The sequence below is a fragment of the Truncatella angustata genome, assembly GCF_020726525.1.
Source record: "Truncatella angustata strain MPI-SDFR-AT-0073 chromosome Unknown BKA67scaffold_3, whole genome shotgun sequence".
In the NCBI taxonomy this organism is placed as follows: Eukaryota; Fungi; Ascomycota; class Sordariomycetes; order Amphisphaeriales; family Sporocadaceae; genus Truncatella; species Truncatella angustata.
Window position 1 is genome coordinate 3,861,988 of NW_025763383.1, and position 24,726 is coordinate 3,886,713.

Consider the following 24,726-nt stretch of genomic DNA (forward strand, 5'->3'; position numbering starts at 1 on the left):
CTCGGGCGGGAGGGGGGGGGAGAGATCGGGGAAGTGGGGCGAGTTTTCAGAAGGCGGCACGCCTCCGATAAATGGCTACCAGCAGCCGTAGCACAATAGGATGCGTCATTGAGCCGATATGAAACATACTATAAGGATATACGTACCTCACAGTCCTTATTGAATGATTGTTTTTTCTTCATGACTATTCCGGCTGACGGTGCTCTGCTGACGATACAGTCTTTGTGAATATCCACCTACACACTTAAACGTACCCCGCGATACTGCTTAGACCTCGGCGCGGCTTAAAATTAATCGACTATGCCGCTCACGACACCATCCGTATTCCCTCCCCAATCGGTGGAACTGCAGAAGTTCCCAAGCCGCAGGAGTGTAGTTCACAACACGAAGGGAATCGTATCTTGCACGCAACCCCTGGCTGCAAAATGCGGTCTCGAAGTATTGAATGCAGGTGGTAACTGTGCTGTAAGTGAAATCAGCGGGGTAATATGCAGATAGAGTTGTAAATGCTGACTGCAGTTGTAGGACGCGGCCGTTGCAGTTGGTATGCATCAACGAAACCAGAATAGACTGGAAAAGAGATGAAGACTGACTCTAAGCAGCTGCCGGACTGAATATCACGGAGCCCGGTTCGACAGGTATCGGTGGTGACATGTTCTGTCTGTTCTACGATGCCAAGACAAAGCAGATCTCGGCGATGAACGGCTCCGGGCGCGCAGGAAAGAACTGCAGCCTAGAAACCATCCGCAGCTCGCTGGGTATCAAGGATGGCGAGTCGGGCAGCATCCCCATGACGAGCGTACACTCCGTCACCGTGCCCGGCGCACCTGCGGGATGGGTCGACACGGTTGAGCGCTTCGGCAGCGGCAAGGTGACCATGGATCAAATCCTAGGGCCGGCTATTGAGCTGGGCGAGACGGGATTCCCTGTTTCGGAGTTGATTGGTCACTATGTGCGTCCCTTACTTCCATTCCCGGGCCGAGTTGAAACTTGACTGATCATATCGTAGTGGAACGCGGCGGAGCAGACCATCCGTAATGCATCGCCAAACTTTGGCGAGATGCTGAAGAAGGACCCGGCGGCTCCTGATGGTGTGCGCGCGCCGAGACCGGGTGAGATCATGAAGAACCCAACTCTAGCGAAGACCTTCAGGACTCTCGCGACTGAAGGCAAGAAGGGCTTCTACACGGGCCGTATTGCGGAGGAGTTCGTCAAGGTGGTAAAGGATCTCGGTGGCCATCTAGAGCTCGGAGATTTGGCACACCACCTGGAGCTTGGCAGCGAGCCTGTCGACGCGATCTCACTTAAGTTCCAGGGCCAAGGCATAGGCAAAATCCTCAAAAGCTCCATCCAGGGCGACGTGGCCGAGAAAGATATCGGCATCGAGCTGTGGGAACACCCGCCTAACGGGCAGGGCATCGTGGCGCTGATGGCGCTGGGCATCATCCAGGAGCTGGAGCTCGCGGGCAAGATCCCGACGTTCAAGCCCGAGGACTTCAACACGGCGCCGTACCTGCACGCCATTGTCGAGGCCCTGCGCATCGCCTTCGCCGACGCCAGCTGGTGGGTCACGGACCCGAACGTCGAGAAGGTGCCCACGGCTGCCATGATCTCCAAGGAGTACCTCGCCGAGCGCGCCAAGCTATTCAGCTCGGACGAGGCAAGCCCGATCGTGCATCACGGCAGCCCGGCGTTGCAGAGCAGCGACACGGTGTACTTCGCCGTCTCGGACGCCGAGGGGAATGCTATCTCGTTCATCAACTCTAACTATGGTGGTTTCGGGACGTGCATCATTCCCAGGGGCTGCGGTTTCACGCTGCAGAACCGTGGGGCCAACTTCAGTCTGCAGGCGGATCACCCGAATGCTCTTGCGCCGAGGAAGAGACCTTACCATACAATCATCCCGGCTGCGGTTACGAACCTGCACGATGGGTCGCTGCATAGTGTATATGGCGTCATGGGTGGGTTCATGCAGCCCCAAGGTCACGTCCAAGTCCTGCTTGGCCAGATCGTGGGCGGATTGAACCCGCAACAGGCGCTCGACGCGCCGCGTATCTGTATCGGTGCGGGTATGCCAGAACATGGTAAGGTATTTGACCCTACGGTAAGTGTCGAAGAAGGGATGCCTGTGGAGACCGTAGAAGGCTTGAGGAAGTTGGGCCACACGGTCAAGGTTGTCACTGGACAAGGACGAGGATTGTTCGGCAGAGGCCAGATCATCCGATGGAGCGTTGATGCTGTTGAGAACCAAGGTGTTTGGTCGGCTGGCAGTGATCCTAGAGGCGATGGTGGCGCATACCCTCAATAGAATGTGGGACAACGGACCAAGACGACGTTACAGCTGTTCGATTTAGGAGTATGAATTATGAAGTCCTATTATCATATACAAGGCGCATTGGTATTGCGAATCATCGAGCTCGCCAGCAGTGCCGCTAGTTCTAATGTACACACCTGAAATTCTAGCTCATCGTACACACTGTATTTGATTCTTCTCTTACTCCTTGTTCTCGCCAGCTTCCGCCTCAGCAAGAACGCCCTTCTCTTCTAGCATCTTGGCCAGCGAGCCGTCTTGGTGCATCGAAACAATGATGTCGCAACCGCCGACGAACTCCTTCTCGACGTAGAGCTGGGGAATGGTGGGCCAGTCAGAGAACTCCTTGATTCCTGCGCAATGCCATGTCAGTCAGCCGCTTCACAAACAATCTTTCCGTACCACCGGGGGCGAGAGATTTCTCCATACCGGATCTCAGCTCCTGGTCCTCCAGCACGTTGAAAGCTGCGAACTTGTTGGGATCTACACCCTGCAAGCCGAGGATCTGAATGCTCGCTCTCGAGAAACCGCACTGAGGCAGCTCTGGTGTTCCCTTCATGAACAGCACGACCGGCGCAGCGCCGACTGCCTTCTCGATCGCTTGTTTCGTCTCGGCAGACAACCACCGGTTTTGGAAAGTCGTGATGAAGGGCGCAGGCCGCATGGCCTGTCGGGCCATAGGCCTGGCTGCTTGGCGGAAGCCCTGTTGTGTTTGTATTAGTACTGATGTGCGCATGGGACGGGGAAGGTTCGAGTACTGGCATACAGATGAGAAAAGTGACCGCGACAGCATGGTGAAGTGGTTTGTGGGTGGTCGTGTTCTTCCCCGGGACTGATAAATGCACGATGCGGCGCGATGCGATGCAATGCGATGCAATGCGAATGTAATGAAATATAAATCACGTCTTTGTTGGTTGGTTGCTGAGAAATTCCATCATGACGCAAGTCTAGAACTAGTTTAGCAGATCCGTGGCGCAAATGCGCGCTAAACATTACTCGCGCCACAGGCATCTCTGACCAGCCAATAACTAAGCGTCATCTTGGACCCCTAAATCCCTTCCCTCCCCCATGTCATCCATCAATTCACAAGCTGCGCGATTGTCGCCTCGATTCACGCATGCCTCACAGCCCAAAGGTCTGCTGTGAATCTTTCGCTGGCCAGCTTCTATTTTTGTGTTTGGGACGTCGCTAAGAGTCGAAATGTACACAAGAGTGACTCCTTGATGCATCCATGAGAGGATGACTAAAGTCATTTCCAGAACGTCCGATTGGAATTAACTTACCCTACATGACGGGAGCCCCGCTTCATTTTGTCACTTGCAACCAGCCTTGAGTCACATGAAGGTTCAGACTCGGACTCAAACTCCAAAGCTGGATATCACAAACCAGAAAGGCTGTCCTCTATCCTATTCTCGATTCACGACACCAGCCAATATGTCGCACGCTCTACCCTCACATCGTAGCAACGGTAATTGCCAGTCGACGCAGAGTCAAATTGCCGATCTGACGGACTCCTTGCGTGACTCCAAAGTTCACCTGCTGCTGGCCGCTTCGGGGTCCGTCGCTACCATCAAACTGCCCCTGATCGTCAAGGCCCTTTCCGTTCACCCCAATCTCAGCATCCGCGTCTTGCTCACGCCGTCTGCTCGCCGCTTCCTAGCTGGACAGGCGGCGGAGCAGCCCACTGTATCTAGTCTCCACGACTTCCCCAGTGTGGATGCAGTATATTTTGATGAAGATGAGTGGAAGGAGCCATGGAAAAGGGGCAACAGCATTTTGCATATTGAGCTGCGGCGTTGGGCAGACATGCTTGTCATCGCACCACTGAGTGCGAATACTATGGCCAAGATTGTGGGCGGTATGGCTGACGGCATCATCACAAGCGTGGTTCGTGCTTGGGACGCTAGGGGAGAGCTCGACTCTGATGTAGGTCGTGACCCGGTCGGCGCTGCTGCAAACCCAGAACAAGAAACTACCGAAGGTAGTCATAGGAGGGTCAAGCGCATCATCGTAGCACCAGGTAAGCTGTCTTCACCGAGAATACGCACCATCACGTGCACTTTTCGTTCATGCTGATTCTGTAAAGCGATGAACACAGCGATGTGGCGGCATCCCATAACTGCAAAACAGATCAAAACACTGAGTGACGAATGGGGTGTAGGAAAGGATGGGCAAGGTAACGGCTGGTTTGAGGTCTTGTCAGTACAGCAGAAAACACTTGCATGTGGTGATATCGGTGATGGAGCTATGATGGAGTGGACAGAGATAGTAAAAGTCATCGAGGACAGGCTGAATTTGACGGAATCCTGATGATTTGCCAGAAGAAATGTGCATTGCCATAGGCTTGTGAGTACCAGCTGAGTACCATTTCTTTTTCCAATCTCCTGTTTACAGTCTGCCGCCGTATTGCATGAACCTTTCGAAGGGCAACCTAGTCAAAGGACAGGTTCTTCAAGCCACCAGCCGTCCCCTTGTGCAGGCTACTGAGCTTTGCGATTATCGCCCGTCCTTGTTGTCCATGTTCGTGTCGCTGTCCCATCCAGAGTACTGGTCCCATTCTGCATCCTTGCCTGCAATCATGCGGTTCATCACTACGGTGTAGAGAGTCAGCTGAGCATCATACATCATGAAAAGTTATGAGAACCTACTGTTGGCGATCATCTTGATGTCCATGTCCTGGTAGGGCTCATTAGCAGCAGCAGCAGCAGCAGGGCTCTTGCTAGTGAAGGCGTTAATGGCCATGGCGGTCTTGCCTTCGATGATAGGATCAATGGGGGTCTGGCGATATCTGCTGAACCTGATGTGCAGGTGGATGTGCAGGTCGCGACCCTGCAACATGTACGTCGTAAACCTGGGGATGATGCCGCTGATGAGCTCCTTGGACCACTCGGTTGTCTTGCCGGCCTCTTTTTAAGGCGACTTGGTCGCCGTCGTCGGCAAAGAGCCGTTGATCCTCGACGAATTGGAAGCCGCAAGATGGGAGAACCGAATTAAGCGACTTGATTCTCTTTTTGACAAGCTTTGAAGGGGTTTGCTAGGTTGCCATTATGCCTGGTTGTTAATTGTTATAACGAAGATAGCCCGGGCAGATGTGTTCCCAGAGAAGTTACACATTGTATTAGACCTCAGGCAAAAGCTGCTGCTGCATTGGAGCTTTCCGGTAGTGGGGGCAAGTTTCTAGGCTACAAGATTGGTTGCCCTGCAACCTTACGGGCCTTGCGTCAGAATCAATAGTGGCAGATTGTTCGTAAGGGAGTTCAATTGGTGTAGTTTGTAACATACAAAACTAAGAACAATTGCGGCGGCACCGACTGTTGCTCTGCGTACTTTGGAGCGATGGTTGGAGCTGCCTCGAGAGGACCGAGGTTGAATCCCATTTAATAATCCTTCTGGCCATAACCTTTTTGCGCTTTTCCTTCCATCGCACAAGATACCATACATATTATTCATAAATTGTATTTCCTTCATTGCCCTTCCTCTTAATGGATATAACGTCCAATGCCTATTATATATTAGTCACAAACGTGCTGCCACCAAAATTTAGTCAATGGATATCTCAACCTCTCAGGGTCAACAGATGCAATTTCTTGCAAATGTAGTCGTGTGATGTTCGCACATAAACGAGTCAACCTAGATAAACCGCCATGCAAGATTGAAATCTTAATGGAGCCATCATGGCCAAGACTATAATATAACTATTGCCATTTGAGCGTTCGAAATCGCGGCCAGTTGTCATCGTTTCATCTGTGGTCAGGCCCACCAGCCCCCTTGCCAAAGCCATAACACAATTGGCAAAAATGAGTAAATGGCATTGTTGCGAAATGTCGACCATATGCACTCAATTTCTTGTTTATCATCAATCGCGAAGCCATATACATAAGGGGCACTATACGATTACGTTTCCAAGGAGCGCTCGCAAAAGATAGTTAGATGTTCACGAATACATTCCCCATCCACGTCCTCAAGCGCCCTATTAAGTAAAAGGTATTACTGTGTAGCTGATTTCACCCTTCTTCTTCTTCTTCTTCTTCTTCTTCTTCTTCTTCTTCTTCTTCTTCTTCTTCTTCTTCTTCTTCTTCTTCTTCTTCTTCTTCTTCTTCTTCTCATCATGTCAACGACATCAAATCATGATACAATAATCACCAATGCTGAGCCAACACCGCCCGAACTCGAGGGGCTAGAAGAGCTTGGAAGAGGCCTGGAGGCCGCACATCAGTACTCGATGCAGGTAGCTCTACCAATGCAAAACTGACTTAGCAGATGAAAGCTTCGCAATTGTGATGAACAGGTTTCCCATAACGCGCTCTGAATCCTGCTAGTGCTGGAGAGGAAAGCATTCAGACTTGGACTCTGCGGTTGTCGTGTACAAGGAGAGAATCTCCTCTTAGAAAATGGTGTTTTGATGTTTAGTTACGGCAGTTGGCAATTCAGTGACTAGTATGACATCTGTAACACGATTGACTCTAGTCTCAAGGCGAGTTTGGCCTCAAGTTTCTAAGTGACAGCCTAATCATTAAGCGCCTGACATGGAACAATAGCCATACCCTTAACACTTATTTGAAGTCGCAGAAATGTTCCGTGGCTTCGACTAAAATACTAGTCGTAACCAAGAAAAAAAGAAAAAAGTCATTACAGAGATTCAGAGTTTCCGGATAACAGCGGAAAACATTCCTCCTCACGTACCGATGAATATAATTGAGGATCGCGAGGTATCTCATGAAACTTGTGACGAAGTGAACAGACTACTGTGGATCGTCATATACTGCGAGACAAGTGGTCTCAGTCGTGGATTTAGTCAGAAGAGGACTTTCTACGCAAGAGTTATTATGGACTACGAGCAATGATCGTTATCACGATCGGTCACGTGGAGAAGAACATCCCTTGAACAAAGAAAGCTCGAGGTGTGACGCCAGTGTAGAAGGAGACGAAGTGACTACCATCGAAGGCTTGAGCCACCACCAGTCTAACTACATCGTTGAATCCATCGATTTTTGGTTCTTTCCATGCCACACAACTGGCTGGCAGCCTCAAACTCTGTGGTCATCGAACATGGCAACTTATTGTTTCACAGTCGTCTGTGCATCCTTGGACGAAGGAGTTTGCTGGATATTGCGGAAGATAGGGTGATACCACTCCGGGACTCGACGCGTCTTGGGGTCCTGAGAGAGCCGCAATTGCTCCAAAAAATATTATCTTCCACCGCAGTCGTCTAGTTCTGGATGTTTACAGAATCTCATGATGTCATGTCATAACCATAACGCTTCATGAAGGCGGGATTGGAACGTTCCACCGCACTCAAATTACCAGAATGTACAAAGATTGATCCCAGATGCCCTCAACAGTGGTACGATTCTAGCACGTTTTCTAAACATGTCCCATCAACCATATTGCTGGTGTAGTACCTTGGTTTAGCCCACGTGGTTCTACTGGAGACGTGGTTCAAATTGATGATCTTTTCCGCGTAAATTTCAACGTTCACTCGTATATCCTACAATCTCGCACTGGGACAAGGTTGAGCCTGGTTGCTGATCCAGTGCAGGATTCGATTTTGCTCGTTGACTGGACATATTGCTTCCACAATTTCGATCTCACATTGATCTAGCTTGGTGGAGCTTGCGGCAGATTGATATGACGAGTTCAATGATTTTATCCCTGACGGTGGGTATACTATGTAAGTTTCAGTGCTGGCTACACCCGTACATACAGTAGTACTGTTGATAAATATGTGGACAACGTTTATCCACCCGTTGACCAGCGGGAATGGAGTTTTTGTGTCTGGGCATAAACGTGTTCGGACATTGCGCAGATCTCGTGCTAGGGCTGGATAACAGACGACCCCGCTAAGCCCTCAGTTCTGGGGGCGGAGTTGTGACGAACACGCCAATCATCTAGCGCCCATTCGCCCTGTGGATGCAGGCACAAGTCGCTGATATCCACCAATTCATGGTATGCCTGCCATGTCAGTTCTTTGAAAGCTTTGGGCTATGCCGTATTTACTGCAGATCGCCACTGTCAAGTGGAGTGAAGGTGTAATCTTGAGTTTCAAGCCCCTTGGGTATCCCCAACTCTCATGACGCGCTTTTCCTCTTTTCGTTACAGCTGACAGGATTGAGGTATTTTGTAGGCGGGTACACACATTCCTGGCAGAAGCAAGCCTCCAGTGCTCGATGAATGTACTTTTGAGCTCGGAAGGGAATGGAAAACGTTGCCGCATGCGCAATTAGATAGTACAATGTCCATGGTAGCCAACCCTGTGCGATGGGATGATTTATGCGTGATGGAATTGCCCTTCCCAGCCTTTCGGTTAGCCAAGTGCCAACGGCCCGGGCTTCTATCGGGATTAGGTATAGTGTCCCGGAGACTTCGGCCGCGTCGCCCAAGGGTCAGAATGCGCTTGAGAGAATGTGTCCACTATGTCCACGAGGTGATGGGACCACAAGGAACCAGGGTGGATGGCGATGGGGTCAACGGACAAGAGTACGATCGCACAACTGCAGCGGCGTCGGCCTCTTCAAAGAATGATTTCCAGGGAAAGCTGCAACACTTCGACATGATGACCAAGGAATATCAAATGATCTACGAGATTGCCGCCACAAAAGAACTGCCGTATCCAAAGATTGCAAGCAGAGTCAAAGCTCAACATTGCTAGGGTTCTGATGCTACATTCTAACCAAGACTAGAACTTCTGATGTTACTCTCAATGGCGAACGCAAGCACTCGCTGGCTTGGCCTCGATTTCCCCTCTTCGACCCCTTAAAGTCAAATTCGGCTCAGACCCCTGGCTAGACCAAAGCTAGAACCCACATAACAAATCGCTATACCCGAACTGGGAATACTATAATCTCAGACCAGGAACTGGGGTCGCAGTCGTACATCTCAATGTGGCATCCTTGTTGTTTTTACCCTGACATTGTCTGCGGGGCCTGACTGAGAAACTTCACATTGGTCTTACGTCGGCTTGCTGCCGCGGCTGCAAGGCGGTGGTCACCCCCTTGCATACAAAACGCACGAACTGTCATATCGGCATTTTGCAGGTTTTCCAGATACCAAATGTTGCAGGGGAGTATGCAGGGGAGTATGCAAGGGAGTATCCAGCGGTAGATATATTGGGCATTTCCCCAACGCGCGCGATGCATTTATACTACCGGGACAGCGGGCTTGATTGCACGCCAACGAAAGATCTGCTGTGACTTTGCAGGTCTGTGAGTTCGAGATGGCCAATGTTACCGCAAACCGTGGGCCTCAGCTCATGGCCATCGACTACACATTCGTGATCCTCGCTTTCATCACCATTGTGTTAAGATTCGGTGTTCGTGTATTCCTTGTGAGATCCTTCGGCCTTGACGACTGGCTTATGGGACTCGCTGCTGTAGGTCAAACATCCCACTACGTCACAGATAACACCAACTGACTAATCTGAAGATCACTTTCACTCTATACTGCTCGTTCTCGATCACAGGTGTACATTATGGAACTGGCCAACATGAGGCCGAACTACCCGCAGAAAACGTTTCGACAGCACGCATGGTAAGGCGGTTCTACAACAGCCAACATCAATCACGGCTAACGCTTGATAGTTCTGGTGGATTTGTTATCTCATGTATGCCATGACCATGATCTTGTCGAAAGTCTCCATTGGGTGTCTTCTACTCCGCGTCGCTGCCAGGAGACTGCATACCTGGATTATTTACGGTGCCATGGCTATTACCGTTGTCACCTGTTTGGTGTTTTTCTTTGTTACCATATTTCAATGCGCGCCGATATCATTCTTTTGGAACAAGAATCAGGATGGAACCTGTGTTAGCATGGACGTCATCATTGGGCTGGCATATCTGTACAGTGTCTGCAGTGTGTTCACGGACTTTACATTCGCTCTGCTGCCCGCGTGGATCATCTCCGGCCTTCAATTGAACATGAGGACCAAGCTTGCCCTCATTCCTCTGATGGCAATGGGTTGTGTGTAAGTCATGAAGCGCCTTTGTCTCATTCAATATTATCATCCCTTGTCGCAAATCATGCTGACCATCTTCACAGTGCCAGTGCAGCTGTCGTTGTTCGATTCGCCTACCTCCCCCGCTTCCGAGATCCCGATTTTCTCTGGGCCACAACGGACATTGCCATCTGGTCCACCGTCGAAGAAGGCTTGGCTATCGCCGCAGGTAGTCTGGCCACCTTGCGTCCGCTACTGAAGCTCGTAGGCTATAAGCTTGGCCTTACGAGTGGCCGCCCTTCGCATATGGGAGCATCTAGCTACGGAAAGATGGGAAGCATGGCAGACAAACTTACCAGCCGACGACGAGGTAGCCAGAGCGCAGGAGGAGTTCTCACCCTGAAGTCTGTACGTGGAGATGACGATACCCCCGAATCATCTGGCAAACCTCCCGCGTCTTATGACGTCCGCGTGCTAGGCCGATCGAAAAAGGAGTCCGCGGATACGATTAGCTTATCGAATGTGATCGCCCACAGCAAGACGTATGAGGTGACAGAAGAGTATATTGGTCACCCGTCTACGCCAGAGGATCAACCCTGGCCCGAAAAAGGGAGACCAGGGAGCACTGAAAGCACGAGACGATTGAGATCGGAATTTTCTGCAGATCCGATATACGGGCAACGTACAAGCCCGGTATAGGCACAAGGTAATGAGTACCAAGTCTAACGTAATAATATATAAAATCAATCAATATATAAGACCAAATAATAATGAGAAACTCTCTCTGATAACTTGAAAGTACGTGACGTGGTATACTCAAGGACACCCTAGCTTACTGCCCTTGTATCGTACTAGACACTTTAGGACAGTTAGCGCACTGAGGATTAAGTGATGCACCATTTCTTGTATCGATGCGTCGTCTTCATTGTCAAGGTGCCGTGACGCCATGTGGTGCCCAAACCACCTTGCATCATGATTCATAATGGCGCTCACAGTTGCCGCCGTCAGTTCTTGTATTGTAGGACGGTTGAATTCTTCGGGGGCTTGGAAGGACAGCACCACCGCCCTGGGTTCGGGATCGACGTTTTTGTCGGTGGTGTGTCCTCGGCCAACGGATGCTATTTTTCCCATTTCCTGGATAAATGTTAATTCCTAATTCTATACCAGGCATGCAAAATTTCGAATTCTATTGCGACTTACCGTTCCTATTCTCGCAATGAATTGCTTGGTAACCGAATGCCAGGTGGCTTCGGTGTGTTAAAGTTAGTCAATATTAGTATCTTCTTTGTTATTGGACTTACTCTGGGGTTGCTCGTCTTGAGACTAAACCAAGATCGATCATCTTCATGATCGGTACTAAGCTATGCTCTATATCCGAGGTGTCCGGTCCAAAGCTACCAAACATCACTTAAACATTTTTTCAGTCATGCCCACCCCTTTGCCTTTTTTTCTTTATTCAAATTGGAAGCATAGTCATAGGGAGAAAGTCTTACTATTTGCAGAATAGATGTCCGGGTTGCTCAATACATAAGGTGGACAGTACGGAAGTGGATCCTCAAAGCGGTTGTTTTCAGGACGTGTGCATCAGGCCATGACAATGCACAGGTCATTCGAATGTCTAGAAATCCTGCATCAGCGTATCAGAAAACATGTGCAGGCGTGAAACGGTTTACAACACATCAGTATTCTCCACATCATCCGATTCGGCAAACTTGACCTGCGCCGGGAGGCACTGGACAATAAAGTCGACAGCATACCATTCTCAAGGTATTCCTCTACGATTCCCAGAAATCGGTCTTTGTTGGCCATTTTTGACGATGTTTCGAGGCTCTCATTGTCATAATCTTTTGTCTGCGAAGGGCTTAGAACGAAGCAAAATAACAAAGCATGGCGTGCAATAACAGACTGAAGCTGCAACTTGATGGACCGTCGATCCATGGCTATCTCGTCAATCTCCATAAGCCCTGCCCATGACAACTTAGTGTTATTGCCATTTAGTGGTCCACCTTATCCCAAGCAGAGTGAATATGGTTTGCTGTGCTTCGAATGTGCCACAGTGCAGATAATATACATTTGAATCATGTATACTTTACAATCCTTTGTACACCAAGTCTCCCCGCAATAGCTTTAATGAAACCATACGTGCTAAGATGGCACTTGCAGTGCGTCGCTGTTGCTCCTGGCTAACTAAGCACCATACCAGCTTGTTGATCCGAAAAGCATGTTGACATGGAACCAACCGTGCAAGTAATTCATGTTTAGATACCCGCCGTTCCAATTGTGCAATATGTTGGACCAGTCTCACCCCCCAAAGTCCTGCTGCTTGTTCTGTACGGAAATAGTGATGGCCAAACAACGCATGATGCCACTATTGGCATAGCAGCGCTCAGCAAGAGGTCTATTGAGTACATGTAACGACATGATCTTAGATTTGTTGTTGTTAGACATTGGTCAGCTCTATCTGTTCTTGGACGTTTGACAGGATGTGAGCATGATCGCCGGCATTGATGCCTGCATTGACTATGCGCTTCGATGCATGTGGCCTGATTATTGCATAGACGACTCTAAATACTGCGCCTTATTTTGATACGGCGAAGGAGACAATGATTCTTCGAAAATACTCGCGGCCATGTCATTCGGGAGAGTTTGACAAATATGCCCCCGACTTATGAACAACCACTAAATGGTGTGTATATTTGACTTACACCAGCTTCGATTTACTGGCGGAGCCAAAAGATTACGCCAATGCGGGCTTTCCTTGACACTATGATAGCACCCTTTGGTAAGAGTATAATTTCATAGCTTCTGGAGCACATTTCAGATGAAGCTCAAATCACATTTAAACCTGACTGGCAAGATTTGTTCGTTGAGCTGTGTCTGAGGACTCACCGCCTCTTCAAGGTTCTGCTATGTTTTGTCCGGGACTGCACACCGGCACTGCCTGTCCATGTGCTCAAGTTTGCAACACAAGCGAATGCATTACCGTACCGGTTAGGAATAGCTTGCTAACGCGGTAATGGCAAGGTATGTATACTGATAGTGAAAGCTCTGACTGCCCTTGGTACCTCGCTGCCTGTAGCATGGCGGCTGGTACTTCTATTTGAACCGGAGGATGAAAAACGAAAGGAACTACGAAATTTGGTGTATTCGTGTAATTGTTCTGCAGAGCATATCGAGACAAAGCCTTTATGGAACGGCGGTTGGACTCTGCGTCAAGATGAGAGCTTCTCTTGTGATCGACCAATCAGCTTTTCTTTTTGCAGTACTCTTGCAGTGTTTGAATGAGATTGTTCTCAATGCTGGTCTGATGACTTTTAGTTTCCTTGTTGCATGGATGCACTACGACACGGGATCTGATGCGCGCTAATTGTAAGTGTAAAGTCATCTGGAGTTCGTTATCCTACCTAGCACTGTACGGCCTTGCTGTCGGTACTATACTGTCTTTGGACTGGTGTATGGACAGCTAATAAGGTCGTCAGACTATGCGAAGTTAGTCATAACTCCCAGCTCTTAATAAGTTGCGCGGTTTTCTGGTGGGGCACCCGGGTTGCAGCGAGCCCACAGCTCCAATTCCATTGTTCCGGAAGAGGTACATGAGAACAGCAGTCCATGTGTGTCTTGTAAGCAACGCTGGAGGTTCCCCCACTAGACTAGGTTAGTGAATTGGCGTGATGTCCAACAAAGATATCTTTCTCGCTTGCCAAAACATGAGAGTGTGTATGTAGGCACCAGGAAAGATAGAATACGCTGAACTTTAGGTTACCTACACTCGGTAGAATCGTACTAACTTAGTTTGGTCTCAAGCCTGAGTCGGTCCACATAGTCTACTTAAGCGTTTGCAGTCTTAAGCGTTGTCCCAAAATATCTACAACGCAATGATTACCCATTGGCCGTGCAGGTATAGCAGAATTGTCTAACCTTGCGTATTATTCCTGCAATGTACCAGACCATTCCCTCGTTGGTGCGTTTGTTGCATTTGTTCAGGCTAAAGGAGTGACTGTAAATAAGAAACATGTGGACTATATGAACCATGAACATGCTATATAAGAAATATTGCAGTGAAGGCTATATCACGAATTGGTATGCCAATGTTCGCTCTCTGGCTTTGTTCTACTACCTACTCTGCCTTCGCGAAAAAGCGTCCGTCTACCACCCATGTTAAGCATTGCAAACCTAGACTAGCTCCCATCGCTCCCGCGTGAAGAGGTTGTTGGCATAGGGAGTTAAGGTCTAAATTAGTGCGCCGAGGTTTTACAAGCGATCTCTAGACCTGATCAGTGCCACAGGTAGATACATGGCGTATTATAGGTGCCCGTTCACATGCTGTCTCATGATAATCAGTTCTACGATCCATGAGCGAGACCATCGTATATATTTAGAAAGGGTAGCTACTTCGTACTGATTCGTGGCTTCTAAATGTGTTGTAGAGTCGTAAAGCTGAATGGCGTGCTACACGCGTTCAGTTGCGCATCCCTGCGAGATCGTCACTTTTAGCCGCGTACGGCACCGAGCCAACAGCGGACCCAGCCCACCGAATCTTTCCAAGAGCAAATAGCGGTAAAATGCTGTGCAATTTACCCAGATTGCAACGGCCATAACAGATGCTGTATTCGATACTACTTAGGATCTGAAGTCCAAAAGTTGTGTTATGTCTGCCACCGCATCGTCCAATGGTGGGCGTTCTCCGTCTGGGTCAAGCCCAAGCAAGCATGGTGGCGTATTTGAGAGCTCGGCACATCATGAACTTGAAATTTCTGGTGAACAAAGACCCCTCTTGGGCCCTCAAAAATCTACCACGACACAAGACAGGGACGATCTGAGGGATGAAGGAGAAGCAGAACAAGGAATGATACGGCAACAGCAAAAGGCAGAGCCGCCAGTAACATGGATGTCTCTACCGAACAAAGGCCAATTGGCCATGATCGTCTTTGCGCGACTTGCAGAGCCCCTAGCAGCAAGATCTTTGAGCTCATATCTCTTCTACCAACTGCGATGGTTTGATGCATCGTTGCCCGACTCAGCTATCGCTAACCAAGCTGGACTTCTGACTGCGGCTTTCTCTGCGGCGCAATGCGTGACAGCAATGTTTTGGGGTCATGCCGCTGATAATCCGCTGTTTGGCAGGAAACGGGTCCTACTCATCGGTTTGCTCGGCACTTGTATTTCGGCATTGGGTATGGGATTCGCAAGATCGTACGCGACAGCGATCTTCTTTCGATGCGTGCAGGGCGCATTGAATGGAAACATTGGAGTTCTGCGAACTATGGTGTCGGAGATCATCGTGGACAAAAGATATCAATCGCGAGCATTCTTACTGTTGCCTATGTGTTTCAATGTCGGCGTCATCATTGGCCCCCTCATTGGCGGTCTCCTTGCGGACCCGGTGATATCTTTACCAAGTGTATTTGGTCCAGGCTCAGTATTCGGCGGACACGATGGAGTGGGTTGGATGCGAGACTATCCGTATGCGCTGCCAAACCTAGTGTGTGCTCTTCTGCTGAGCATAGCTGTCGTGGGTGTGATTTTGGGACTCGATGAAACCCATCCAATGCTGCGACACAAACATGATCGCGGCCGAGAACTGGGGAGCCTGCTTGCTCGCAGCATCTTTCGAAGGCGCTCCGCAAAGGGCCCAGACAACCATCCGTATACAGCTCTTGCGGATGATGCGAGGAACGATGGCCACGAGGATGAACATCCTTCATCCCTGGTCGATGTTGAAGACGACGTCGAAGAGACACGGCGGCAGCCCAAGCCGACCGAGAACGAAAAAGCTCCTCTCCGCCAACTATGCAACAGAAATGTGATCCTAACGCTACTTCAGCACCACGTGCAAACCCTTCACGTATCCTCCTTCAACATCCTTCTCTTCACTATGTTGCCAACACCACGATCATCAAACGAGAATGCCCACCTACCATTCCTGTTCTCAGGCGGACTAGGTCTGTCGACGCGTGAGCTAGGCTTCGCCAACACCATCATCGGGTGTGTTGGTATTCCGCTGCAAATCCTGCTCTTCCCGTACTTGAGCGCGAAGCTGGGTATGCGCAACTCGTATCGACTCTTCTTGCCTTTCAGCGCAATAGCATACTTCGCGCTGCCGTATTTGGTTGTGTTGCCTGACAAAGCTGCAATCCTCTGGCCCTTTTTGGCATCAGATCTGATCTCACATGTCCTTGCTCGGGTATTTGTTGGTCCTGCGACGATCATATTGGTGAACGAATGCGCTCCACACCCGACGCTCTTGGGCACTGTGCATGGTGTGGCCCAGAGTGCTAGTAGTGCGGCGCGGATGCTGGGGCCTACAATTGCCGGATTGTTGCTGGGTTGGGGATTGAAGAATAATTGTGTGGGCTTACCATTTTGGGTCATCACTGCGCTAGCACTGGTGAACTGGGTCTTGGTGCTATGGGTCAAGGAAGTGCGGGTGTCAAGGTGAGTGAATGGGCGAGCCACTCTCTGTTGAGTCCTAACTACGAGACTTCTGATTTCTGCCCCCATCGATTGACTGTGCTCTGATGGAGGTGGGTACAGCTAAGGTTAGTTGTTAGCCTAGATCGCGTTCGGGTATTGGAATCAGAAGCGGTAGATGTTTAAAACCTGCATAGAGTGGAGAACATATTGAGAAAGAGATAGAGGAAGAAAGAAAACCAGCATTTTCTCTTCCGAGATCAAGGAAGGATATGTACGGAGTACTGAAGAAAGAATCATACCTAGGCACTACTATGTAAACGGAGTATGCTGTGCAACTCGTCTATCCAATCACCCACAATTGTTCGCGTCCGTTCTTGAGACTTCTCCACATCGCCTATTTCAGAAACTGTCATTGGATCATTCGTGACCTTTGAGAGGTATAGCTTCTTGCTCTCAAAACACTAAGCATTCAAGAATTTTTCCAATATATGTCGTCGAAGCTACTTGGGCAACCCCTCAGCACTCCCGGTCCAATGCACAGATTGTCGTTCCATGATTACCGGGCTGAGAATACTGCTATGGCCGTACGAAGAGAACAGGTGATCTCTTTGAAGATGCATAGCCTAGTTGTCCTGGCTAAGTGCATACTGCTAGGGTCAAGTGTCTGACATTTACCGCTTTTTTCAGTCTCCATGCGTTCGAGGCCATGGGCTTTTATTGTTTTTGGCAAGGGGGCCAAACAGGGCCAGACGCCTGCTGGCGTGCCGGTGGACGGTTATCGGTAATGAAGCTCCAGCGCTATCGTAACATCGTTAAATGTTACGTCACAAAATGTTAAGCGCTTCTCCTGTTGCGCCGAAGTTTGCAAATCGTAAGGTCAAGAAAGGTCGTGCAACAGGTTGGCATGCAGCACTGGCTAGTTGCATGTGTTGCATGCTGTCGCTGTGCACATCCGTTATCGGTTTTTCTGTGGAACTTGGCAGAATCCTCGATATGAAATGGTTTTAAAGCTCTTGTTCCCCAGAAATCGCAACATTTGGCTTCGGAATCGCGTCAACGCTAAAATACTCACAACAACAGCGAGCTCACTATTCTTCTTCCAGCTGTAAGAATCAATGTCTCTCGCGCAACATGTCACTGCGATTGAAGGCGTCGACCGAGAAGATCCACCACAGCAGATTGAGACTGACGAGGAGCTCTTTAGCGAGCCGCGTTGGCGCCGTCTGAGCTTCGATGCTTTCGCGCCGATCGAGCATTCGGCTATTCCAGACCCTGACCTCGTCCCGCACGTAGCGGCTTATAAGATCTCACCGGCGAGACGTGTTGGTAAGTGATTTTTGCCACACTCTCATCTCACATCTCTGTTTGCTAACTGTAAACCACAGCTCAGATATCATTCGCCGTTGTTGTCTGCTGTCTCGCATCTGGTATTGTCTTTGGCTTTGCGTCTCTCAAGCCAGTCCTCATTGCTGAAGGTGTATACCGGGACCTTTGCCCTATAACCATTCCAGAAGATGGCGAAGATCCATCCGAGGTTCCTTGTACAGAGCAAGATCTGCGATTGAATCTTTTTTTCATTGCTGCGTCCATTACCTGTAACGTCTCATCATTGTTTGCTGGATCGGTCCTGGATCGATTTGGTAGACGTGTTTGCTATGTCGCCTCTTCCATTTTCATCGCAGTCGGCTGCTTGCTCATGGGATATGCGTTCGCAATCCCTGAGTTTGACGGCTACCTAGTTGGTAATATCTTTTTGGGACTGGGTGGCACATTTCTCTTCGTCCCCAGTTTCCAACTTGCCAATGCTTTCCCCAAACACAGTGGACTAGTTGTCGCCGTGATCACCGGTGCTTTCGATGCTTCAGCAGCTGTGTTTTTATTCTATCGCTTGGCTTGGGAAGCTACCGAGCATCGTTTTGAGCCCGCCCATTTTTTTTTCCTCTTCCTGATTGTGCCTGTGGTTGTCCTGGTAGGAGAATTCGCATTGATGCCGAAAGGTGCCTATCACACAACACCAGAGTTGGAACATAAACTCGAAAAGGTGCAGGATCCTATGCGGGACGTGCATGATTCAGATCAAGATTTGAGCGATGGAGAACTCACCCGCGTCCGAAGTCATCGTGCCGACCATCGTCAAGCGAAGTTGGATCGTCTGGAGCGTCTTGTTGGAGACGAGGACCACAGGGAAGAGAGAGCCCAGCTCGAGGAAGAGCGGCATGTGGCTAGTGGCATCTGGGGTGTGCTTCACGGCTTGCCTGCACATAAGCAGATGCTCACTCCATGGTTCATCCTAATTCTTCTTCTGACTGTCCTTCAGATGCTGAGGATGAATTACTTCATCGCTACTATCCGTTCCCAGTATCGTTTCATGCTGGGCACTGAGGAGTACGCCGAGGCTATTAACGACTTCTTTGATATTGCACTACCGGTTGGTGGCATCATTGCGACACCTTTCATTGGCGCATTGCTAAACAACATGAGCGTCGCTACAGTGCTTGCGGTCTTGACGGGATATATTGCAGTCATTGGCGTTCTCAACTGCCTCCCGTTCGTTTGGGCGGGCTATGCCACCGTCATTGCCTTTGTCTTGTTCCGGCCGCTTTACTACTCGGCCATTTCGTAGGTGCCTCCTTAGGAACATTGCCAGACCCATTATGCTGACAAATTTCTAGGGATTATGCGACCAAGGTCTTTGGATTCGCAACTTTTGGCCGCGTGTACGGAATGATCACCTGTCTTAGCGGGCTGGTGAATTTCAGTCAGTCCGGTTTAGACGCTCTGACACATGGGCCTCTTAAAGGTGATCCCACTCCCATCAACGCTGCAATGGCCGTTGGAGGAACAGCAATCGGCATTGCACTCACCGGCTACGTCTATATCAAGGCCAGAAACTTTGAAGTCGAAGTTCGTCAAGAGGATGCGCGCCAGGAGAATGCACGCCAGGAACGCATGGCTTTGATTCGGGAGGACACTGCCGAATATGGAACTTTGAGCTGAGCAGAAACGGTGCCTAGCGGTCAGCCGCTTTGCTCTTCACTTTGTCAACTCGGGACTGGAACCTGGTGTTCTGATTGTTCCACGATGTAAGGATATTATGAACGAGACTTAATGATGCTAAGATGAGACGTTACATAACGACGTTCATGCAGACTAATGCCACAGACCATATCACTTTTTTGTCTCCCTGCGCATCCTGAGTCTTAACTAAATTGTGAATATGAGCATCATGTCCAGCCATTAGACACCGCCCCTCGCATGAAAACTCAGCGGTATCAGAGCGTACACGCTTAGAATCGATTCGAGTGAGCATTGTCAAGCCTTGTCATTGCTCAGAGTCCACTCCTTTTGCACTCTGATTTCTTGAGAAGCCCGTCTAAACCCCGAATGAGATCTCGTAATTCGCGCTTTAGCTGACATATCCTCAACGCTGGCATCTGACAAACGTGACGTCACAGTGTTTACCGAGATTGGCAGACTTGCCTTCGGAGAATGTTTTGACATCACTGATATCTTCGTCTCGATGCTGACAGGGTGTGGTCGATCGAGTCCAAGCTCCAGGTCCGCAAGTCCGTAGATACCGGTGTCTTTAGTAGAGAGGTCTGCGCTCCGTGGGGACGCAAATTCCTTGCCTCTTGAGCTATAGTCGTATCTCTGATACCCAGTGGTGACTCGTCGAGTGGTACCGAGAGTTGGGAAGTACCTGCCGACCAACGCCTTCAAGGTAGGGATTGACGCACAAATAATACCGGAGGCAAGCTCTGCGTGGGACCAGCAGAGGACATCGATCCCACCATAAGTGAAGTCGACTGGTCTGTGTAGGAAGATGACGCGGAAAGTGGATATAAAGCATGTGCTGAAGAAACGTACTGTTAGTCTCCCAGAGATGAGTAATACGTCACACAAATAGCTTACAAGAATCCAAGACCAAACACCACAAAGAGCACCATCTTTTGGGGTCTGCGTAAGCTCAACCTCCAGACAACAGGTATGGGAAGTATAAGTATGACCACATCAGTGACAATGTTCCCAATCGACGCCATATAGAATTGAGCATCCGGACCGATAGGATTGCAGACACCAGTGACTGAGGGGTCCCAGAGCGCCGCGATTGGTATGCATGTAAACGCCGAGACTAGGATCTGCGCAGCGCACCAGATGACGACAAGCGACATGATGACCGTGTAAATGAGCTTGAGGCGGGGGACATTCCTAACGATCCTATAATACTGGAAGAAAAACACTGGGTTACAATCAGTCGCTGAGCAATTTGGGACTGATAGAGCATAAGTGTCGCTTCGCAACGAAGTGAAAGCCCGAAACTGCTCCAAAGATATACATCAATTGAAAACATACTCAACTTTATGAACAGGCCGACGATATTATAGATCAGAAGGCCAACCCATTCCATCTAGAAAAATGCGTCAGAGTCGGCAGCGCGAATGTCGCAAATCAATTTGTACCTTTGAGTACCGAGTGAGGGCACCAGGCACCTCCATCACATCCCAGAGATGTGTACCAACTCCATCACGAACTTGAATACCTTCTGACACTGCTTGGCCTACAAGAAGGATCTAGTGAACAGGGAGTCAGGAACCCGCTGAGTTGAGTTGACATGCACCATTCACTACTAACATTGGAAAAGATCGCCAAATAATCATCAACCCACAACTCATTGATGACTACCTTGCGAGTATATGTCCTTAGACAGACGCATAGTGTTGCTAGCGTCGTGCAAACCACGATGACCACAACGGCTTTCCATCCTTGGCGGCTGTGGTCCAGAAGCGTAATGTCCCCAAAGTCGGGAAGACCAGATATGTCAGCCATAGCAAGGCCTTAGATATGCCGTTTGTAGCTCCAAGAAACTGCAGCGAGAAAGCGGAACGAGACCCATCAGAACTCGGCAGTTTGGCAAGCGAACCAAGCCTGAGTTATACCTAATCAATGATGGAAATTCTTATGATACATGGTGAACTCGGCTAGTTCCAGCGCAGTAAGCGCAGTCAATATCGGCACTGGACCCGAGCGTAATCCTTGTGCATCGCTAATTGGTTGATGGTAAACCAGGTTATGGCTTCATCAGGGGGTTATGCATCACTAAACTTGCAGTTACCTGCAGCACGCCGACCATCACATTTGGAAACCCCGGCAGGGTTGATATATGCTGGCAAGGATATGACATGCAGCTTCCTCGCACCAACGCTCCCTTGGCTTCTTGGTTGGGGAAAAAAGAAACCATCACACGCTTGTGAGATCAAAATTCAAGAAAAACGCATTAGCCGCAATCGTGGATGCTTACATCTCAGCATACGCAATGGAATTCTGATTGACGCTCGACCATATAAAAGCTGCACAGCTCAATTCGTGCCACTTCGCGAGACTGGGTTACTGCAGTTAGGAAATCTTCCTATATTTCAAACGGAGGTCTGAGCGCGACACATCGCCAAGCGATGGTGTGAATCTCGGTTCATCGGCTTCTTGATTTGCGGTGTTGATAATAAATACCGTAGTTGCTATGCCGAGCTACATACCATGCACAATAATCTTGTAATTGAGGAATAACTCATCTGTATCAAGGGCTTGGTAAGGCCCATGTTCCTCATGTCATGTGTTCAGGACAGTATTGCTCGTAGCCTGTGCGACAAAGTCGCTTGTACACTAAGGCCAATGCGGTGTACGGATCCGTAAATCCCACAATATCAACCTTGGTGGCGTGCGCTTGTCTCATTTGCTGTAAACTAATGTTCCGCGTGTACCCTCAGCACTATTTCCGATCCAGGTCTCTGCTAACTATAGGTTAGAATCTAGCTCAGACCATGCCCAACGAGCTTCTGAACAGTGCACCGCCACGAAAACCATGAACACAGTGTTTGACTGTCGTCGTTCCTCTCTTGTTCGTTTTTAGAAAGTCAAGTATAAGTTATCGGCCGCTGTTCGATCATCGATCATAAATCAACCCCGTAGATGCCGACCACGATTGATACTCGCCGAGTTCGCTTCGGTTGCATTTGGGGGGGGGGGTGCATGAGCACAGATGGAGGGCACCCGGCCCTCGAGTAACATACAGTATCCACGGACTTCAGAGATCCGTGCTCACATGGGTTTTTGTTTTGGATAGTATCGTCTCATCGCGACGTCGAAGCTTGTGATTGTTGCATAAAACAAAGCACACTCACTTATGGTCGGCCTTAGAGTCGGCTCCGAGCAGACCACACGGATATAATTGCAGTGCTTCGCTATAATGTAATTCAGGATTACCGCTCCCAGTGCCCACACACCGGCGGCTTTTCAGTAGAGAACTCCGGCCAAGACTGCCATGCTTTATCACGAAATATCGGCCAAGGATGTGTAGGTCAGGTCATCACATCGCATTGCTATTTTCGGTATCGCCATTTCGGTATCTAGTGCAATCCTCCCTGGTGGTCTTTTATGTTCGCAAATATCTTCACATGAAGCAGAAATGCATCATGAGTAAATCGCCACTAGTTACTTGGTTTAAAATTTGTTTGTTGTATCGCGACGTCTTACCGTCATAGCTCCCGGTTGATTTCATGAAGAATATGAACTTGCAAGAACTCGAGATAAGAGATGGCTCTCGTAAATATGTACACTAAACGAGAAGTAGATATGCACTCTCTTCGATACGAACGGCATCTTCGACGATTCTCCTACTATCTTGCGTCGTTTCTTCAACCATCCACTTCCGCGTTAAAGGCGTTCCGTAGCTTAGAAGTCGCTTGAATCCGATCTAGTTCAGGTCCTTCTTAGCCCAGCCAATACGAGCCGTGTTGCCGGAATTCTCGAAGACAACAAAGGCTGACTTCAAGGCGATATCGCCAAAGATGACCTCGCCAATGCCGGTGTTGCCCTGGATGCCACCAAAGCAAGTTTTACTCCCAGTTGTCAAAGGGGCGTAGTTGATGTAATCACCCGGAATAGTGATATCAGCACCACCAACAGTGAAGGTGAAGTCGGGCAGAGTCGCACTGCAGGAGAATACATAGCCACCTTGAGCATTATTGTAGGTTGCACCAGTAACCTTGGCGTAGTCTAGTCACATCAAGCGTCAGCCTCTCTCTCTTCAGCATTTTGGGGGAGGTCCAGACAGCACAAGACAACGCCCCCTAACAGACTATTTAAAAACTTATATTTGGTAGATTCTTCGACTTACATGCTTTAGCCACAGCGGCAGGGAGAAGAGCCAGCGTTGTGCCAGTGTCAGCGATACCGGTGATACTTCCACCCGATGCACCACTGCCGACACTGTAAGAAGTTGCCGTAAATGTCCAGAAACCCTCGCGGGAGTTGACAGTGGCGTATGCGATCTCACCGGTGTACAGAGAGTTGTCGATCTTGCCGAAGTTGTAAGTACCGGGAGCAGAGTGCCTCAAATCGACGGTCCAGAGAGGTTGGTCTAAACTAGACTTGATGTTGTCGAAGAAGGTCTTCTGAGCGCTTGGACGAACAGAGTTGATGGAGCTAAAAGCAAGACCCAGAAGGCCATCAAGGTTCGTCTCCTCACTAAACTCAGTAGAAACCTTGGTAGCAGCTTCGACAGCTTGAGACGCGAAAGTGACACCGCCCACAGTCACCTTGTCGTTATACACGGTGCCGGACGACGAACTCCCATCACCATACGAAATGGTCCAAGAGTAACCAGACTTGAGCTTGGCAGTGCTACTCTTGCCCGGAGCATACGTCGTGTGGCCACGGGACTCAGAAGCAGGGGTCGAGGTACTGAAAACCCACAGGTCAGAGGAACCAGAGTCAAAGTCGAGGTTCAAAGTTTGTGCTGGTGTACCAATCTGAACAGGAGTCAACCAAGCCTCATCCTGGTCTTCAGGCGTTGTTGTGGCACTGCCAGACACACGCTTGACCTTTCTTGATGCCCGGTAGTCCTTGACAGTCTTAACAAGCTCCGGTGGAGGTGTCTTGCCGTACTTGAGGAACGCTTTGTACATCGCTGTTGGACCATGGGCAGCGTGGTTCGGATTGGGGTATGTGTCAACGGTGAATGAACCGTTGGTGGCCTCAGGCTGAAAGGGCATGGCAGCGGCAAGACCGGCAAGGC

At 49.5% G+C, this 24,726-nt stretch overlaps 9 protein-coding genes across 9 annotated transcripts; 5 read left to right on the forward strand and 4 right to left on the reverse strand.

The window, feature by feature from the left end:
* Positions 1-261: 261 nt before the first annotated feature.
* BKA67DRAFT_255913 (gamma-glutamyltranspeptidase) lies at positions 262-2,477 on the forward strand. The gene is made up of 2 exons (XM_046095787.1): positions 262-952; positions 1,010-2,477. The coding sequence occupies exons 1-2, from the start codon at positions 653-655 to the stop codon at positions 2,306-2,308; spliced, it is 1,599 nt and encodes a 532-aa protein (XP_045960387.1). The 5' UTR covers positions 262-652; the 3' UTR covers positions 2,309-2,477.
* BKA67DRAFT_562687 (monothiol glutaredoxin-5, mitochondrial precursor) lies at positions 2,369-3,225 on the reverse strand. The gene is made up of 3 exons (XM_046102624.1): positions 3,078-3,225; positions 2,741-3,014; positions 2,369-2,664 (listed from the first exon to the last, which is right to left on the reverse strand). The coding sequence occupies exons 1-3, from the start codon at positions 3,102-3,104 to the stop codon at positions 2,495-2,497; spliced, it is 471 nt and encodes a 156-aa protein (XP_045960388.1). The 5' UTR covers positions 3,105-3,225; the 3' UTR covers positions 2,369-2,494.
* Positions 3,226-3,745: 520 nt separating this feature from the next.
* BKA67DRAFT_676191 (halotolerance protein) lies at positions 3,746-4,929 on the forward strand (the record flags this gene model as incomplete). Its single annotated transcript, XM_046108800.1, has 2 exons — positions 3,746-4,241; positions 4,398-4,929. The coding sequence occupies 2 exons, from the start codon at positions 3,746-3,748 to the stop codon at positions 4,619-4,621; spliced, it is 720 nt and encodes a 239-aa protein (XP_045960389.1). The 3' UTR covers positions 4,622-4,929.
* Positions 4,808-6,608, reverse strand: BKA67DRAFT_658007 (uncharacterized protein; the record flags this gene model as incomplete). Its single annotated transcript, XM_046107204.1, has 5 exons — positions 4,808-4,902; positions 4,960-5,206; positions 6,303-6,410; positions 6,470-6,509; positions 6,565-6,608. 5 exons carry the CDS (start codon positions 6,606-6,608, stop codon positions 4,808-4,810), a joined length of 534 nt encoding a protein of 177 aa, XP_045960390.1.
* A 2,916-nt stretch (positions 6,609-9,524) lies between these two features.
* BKA67DRAFT_535020 (uncharacterized protein) lies at positions 9,525-10,940 on the forward strand (the record flags this gene model as incomplete). The annotated part of the gene is made up of 4 exons (XM_046099952.1): positions 9,525-9,680; positions 9,734-9,838; positions 9,889-10,271; positions 10,346-10,940. The coding sequence occupies 4 exons, from the start codon at positions 9,525-9,527 to the stop codon at positions 10,938-10,940; spliced, it is 1,239 nt and encodes a 412-aa protein (XP_045960391.1).
* Positions 10,941-14,503: 3,563 nt separating this feature from the next.
* On the forward strand, positions 14,504-16,952 carry BKA67DRAFT_562694 (major facilitator superfamily domain-containing protein). The gene has a single exon (XM_046102625.1). It carries the CDS (start codon positions 14,890-14,892, stop codon positions 16,678-16,680), a length of 1,791 nt encoding a protein of 596 aa, XP_045960392.1. The 5' UTR covers positions 14,504-14,889; the 3' UTR covers positions 16,681-16,952.
* An 818-nt stretch (positions 16,953-17,770) lies between these two features.
* Positions 17,771-19,652, forward strand: BKA67DRAFT_658010 (putative MFS transporter; the record flags this gene model as incomplete). The annotated part of the gene is made up of 3 exons (XM_046107205.1): positions 17,771-17,981; positions 18,041-19,274; positions 19,328-19,652. The coding sequence occupies 3 exons, from the start codon at positions 17,771-17,773 to the stop codon at positions 19,650-19,652; spliced, it is 1,770 nt and encodes a 589-aa protein (XP_045960393.1).
* A 315-nt stretch (positions 19,653-19,967) lies between these two features.
* Positions 19,968-21,482, reverse strand: BKA67DRAFT_658011 (uncharacterized protein; the record flags this gene model as incomplete). The annotated part of the gene is made up of 5 exons (XM_046107206.1): positions 19,968-20,508; positions 20,568-20,895; positions 21,009-21,063; positions 21,116-21,226; positions 21,288-21,482. 5 exons carry the CDS (start codon positions 21,480-21,482, stop codon positions 19,968-19,970), a joined length of 1,230 nt encoding a protein of 409 aa, XP_045960394.1.
* A 1,921-nt stretch (positions 21,483-23,403) lies between these two features.
* On the reverse strand, positions 23,404-24,703 carry BKA67DRAFT_515004 (secreted aspartic proteinase precursor; the record flags this gene model as incomplete). The annotated part of the gene is made up of 2 exons (XM_046097690.1): positions 23,404-23,705; positions 23,827-24,703. The coding sequence occupies 2 exons, from the start codon at positions 24,701-24,703 to the stop codon at positions 23,404-23,406; spliced, it is 1,179 nt and encodes a 392-aa protein (XP_045960395.1).
* Between the last annotated feature and the right edge of the window lie 23 nt (positions 24,704-24,726).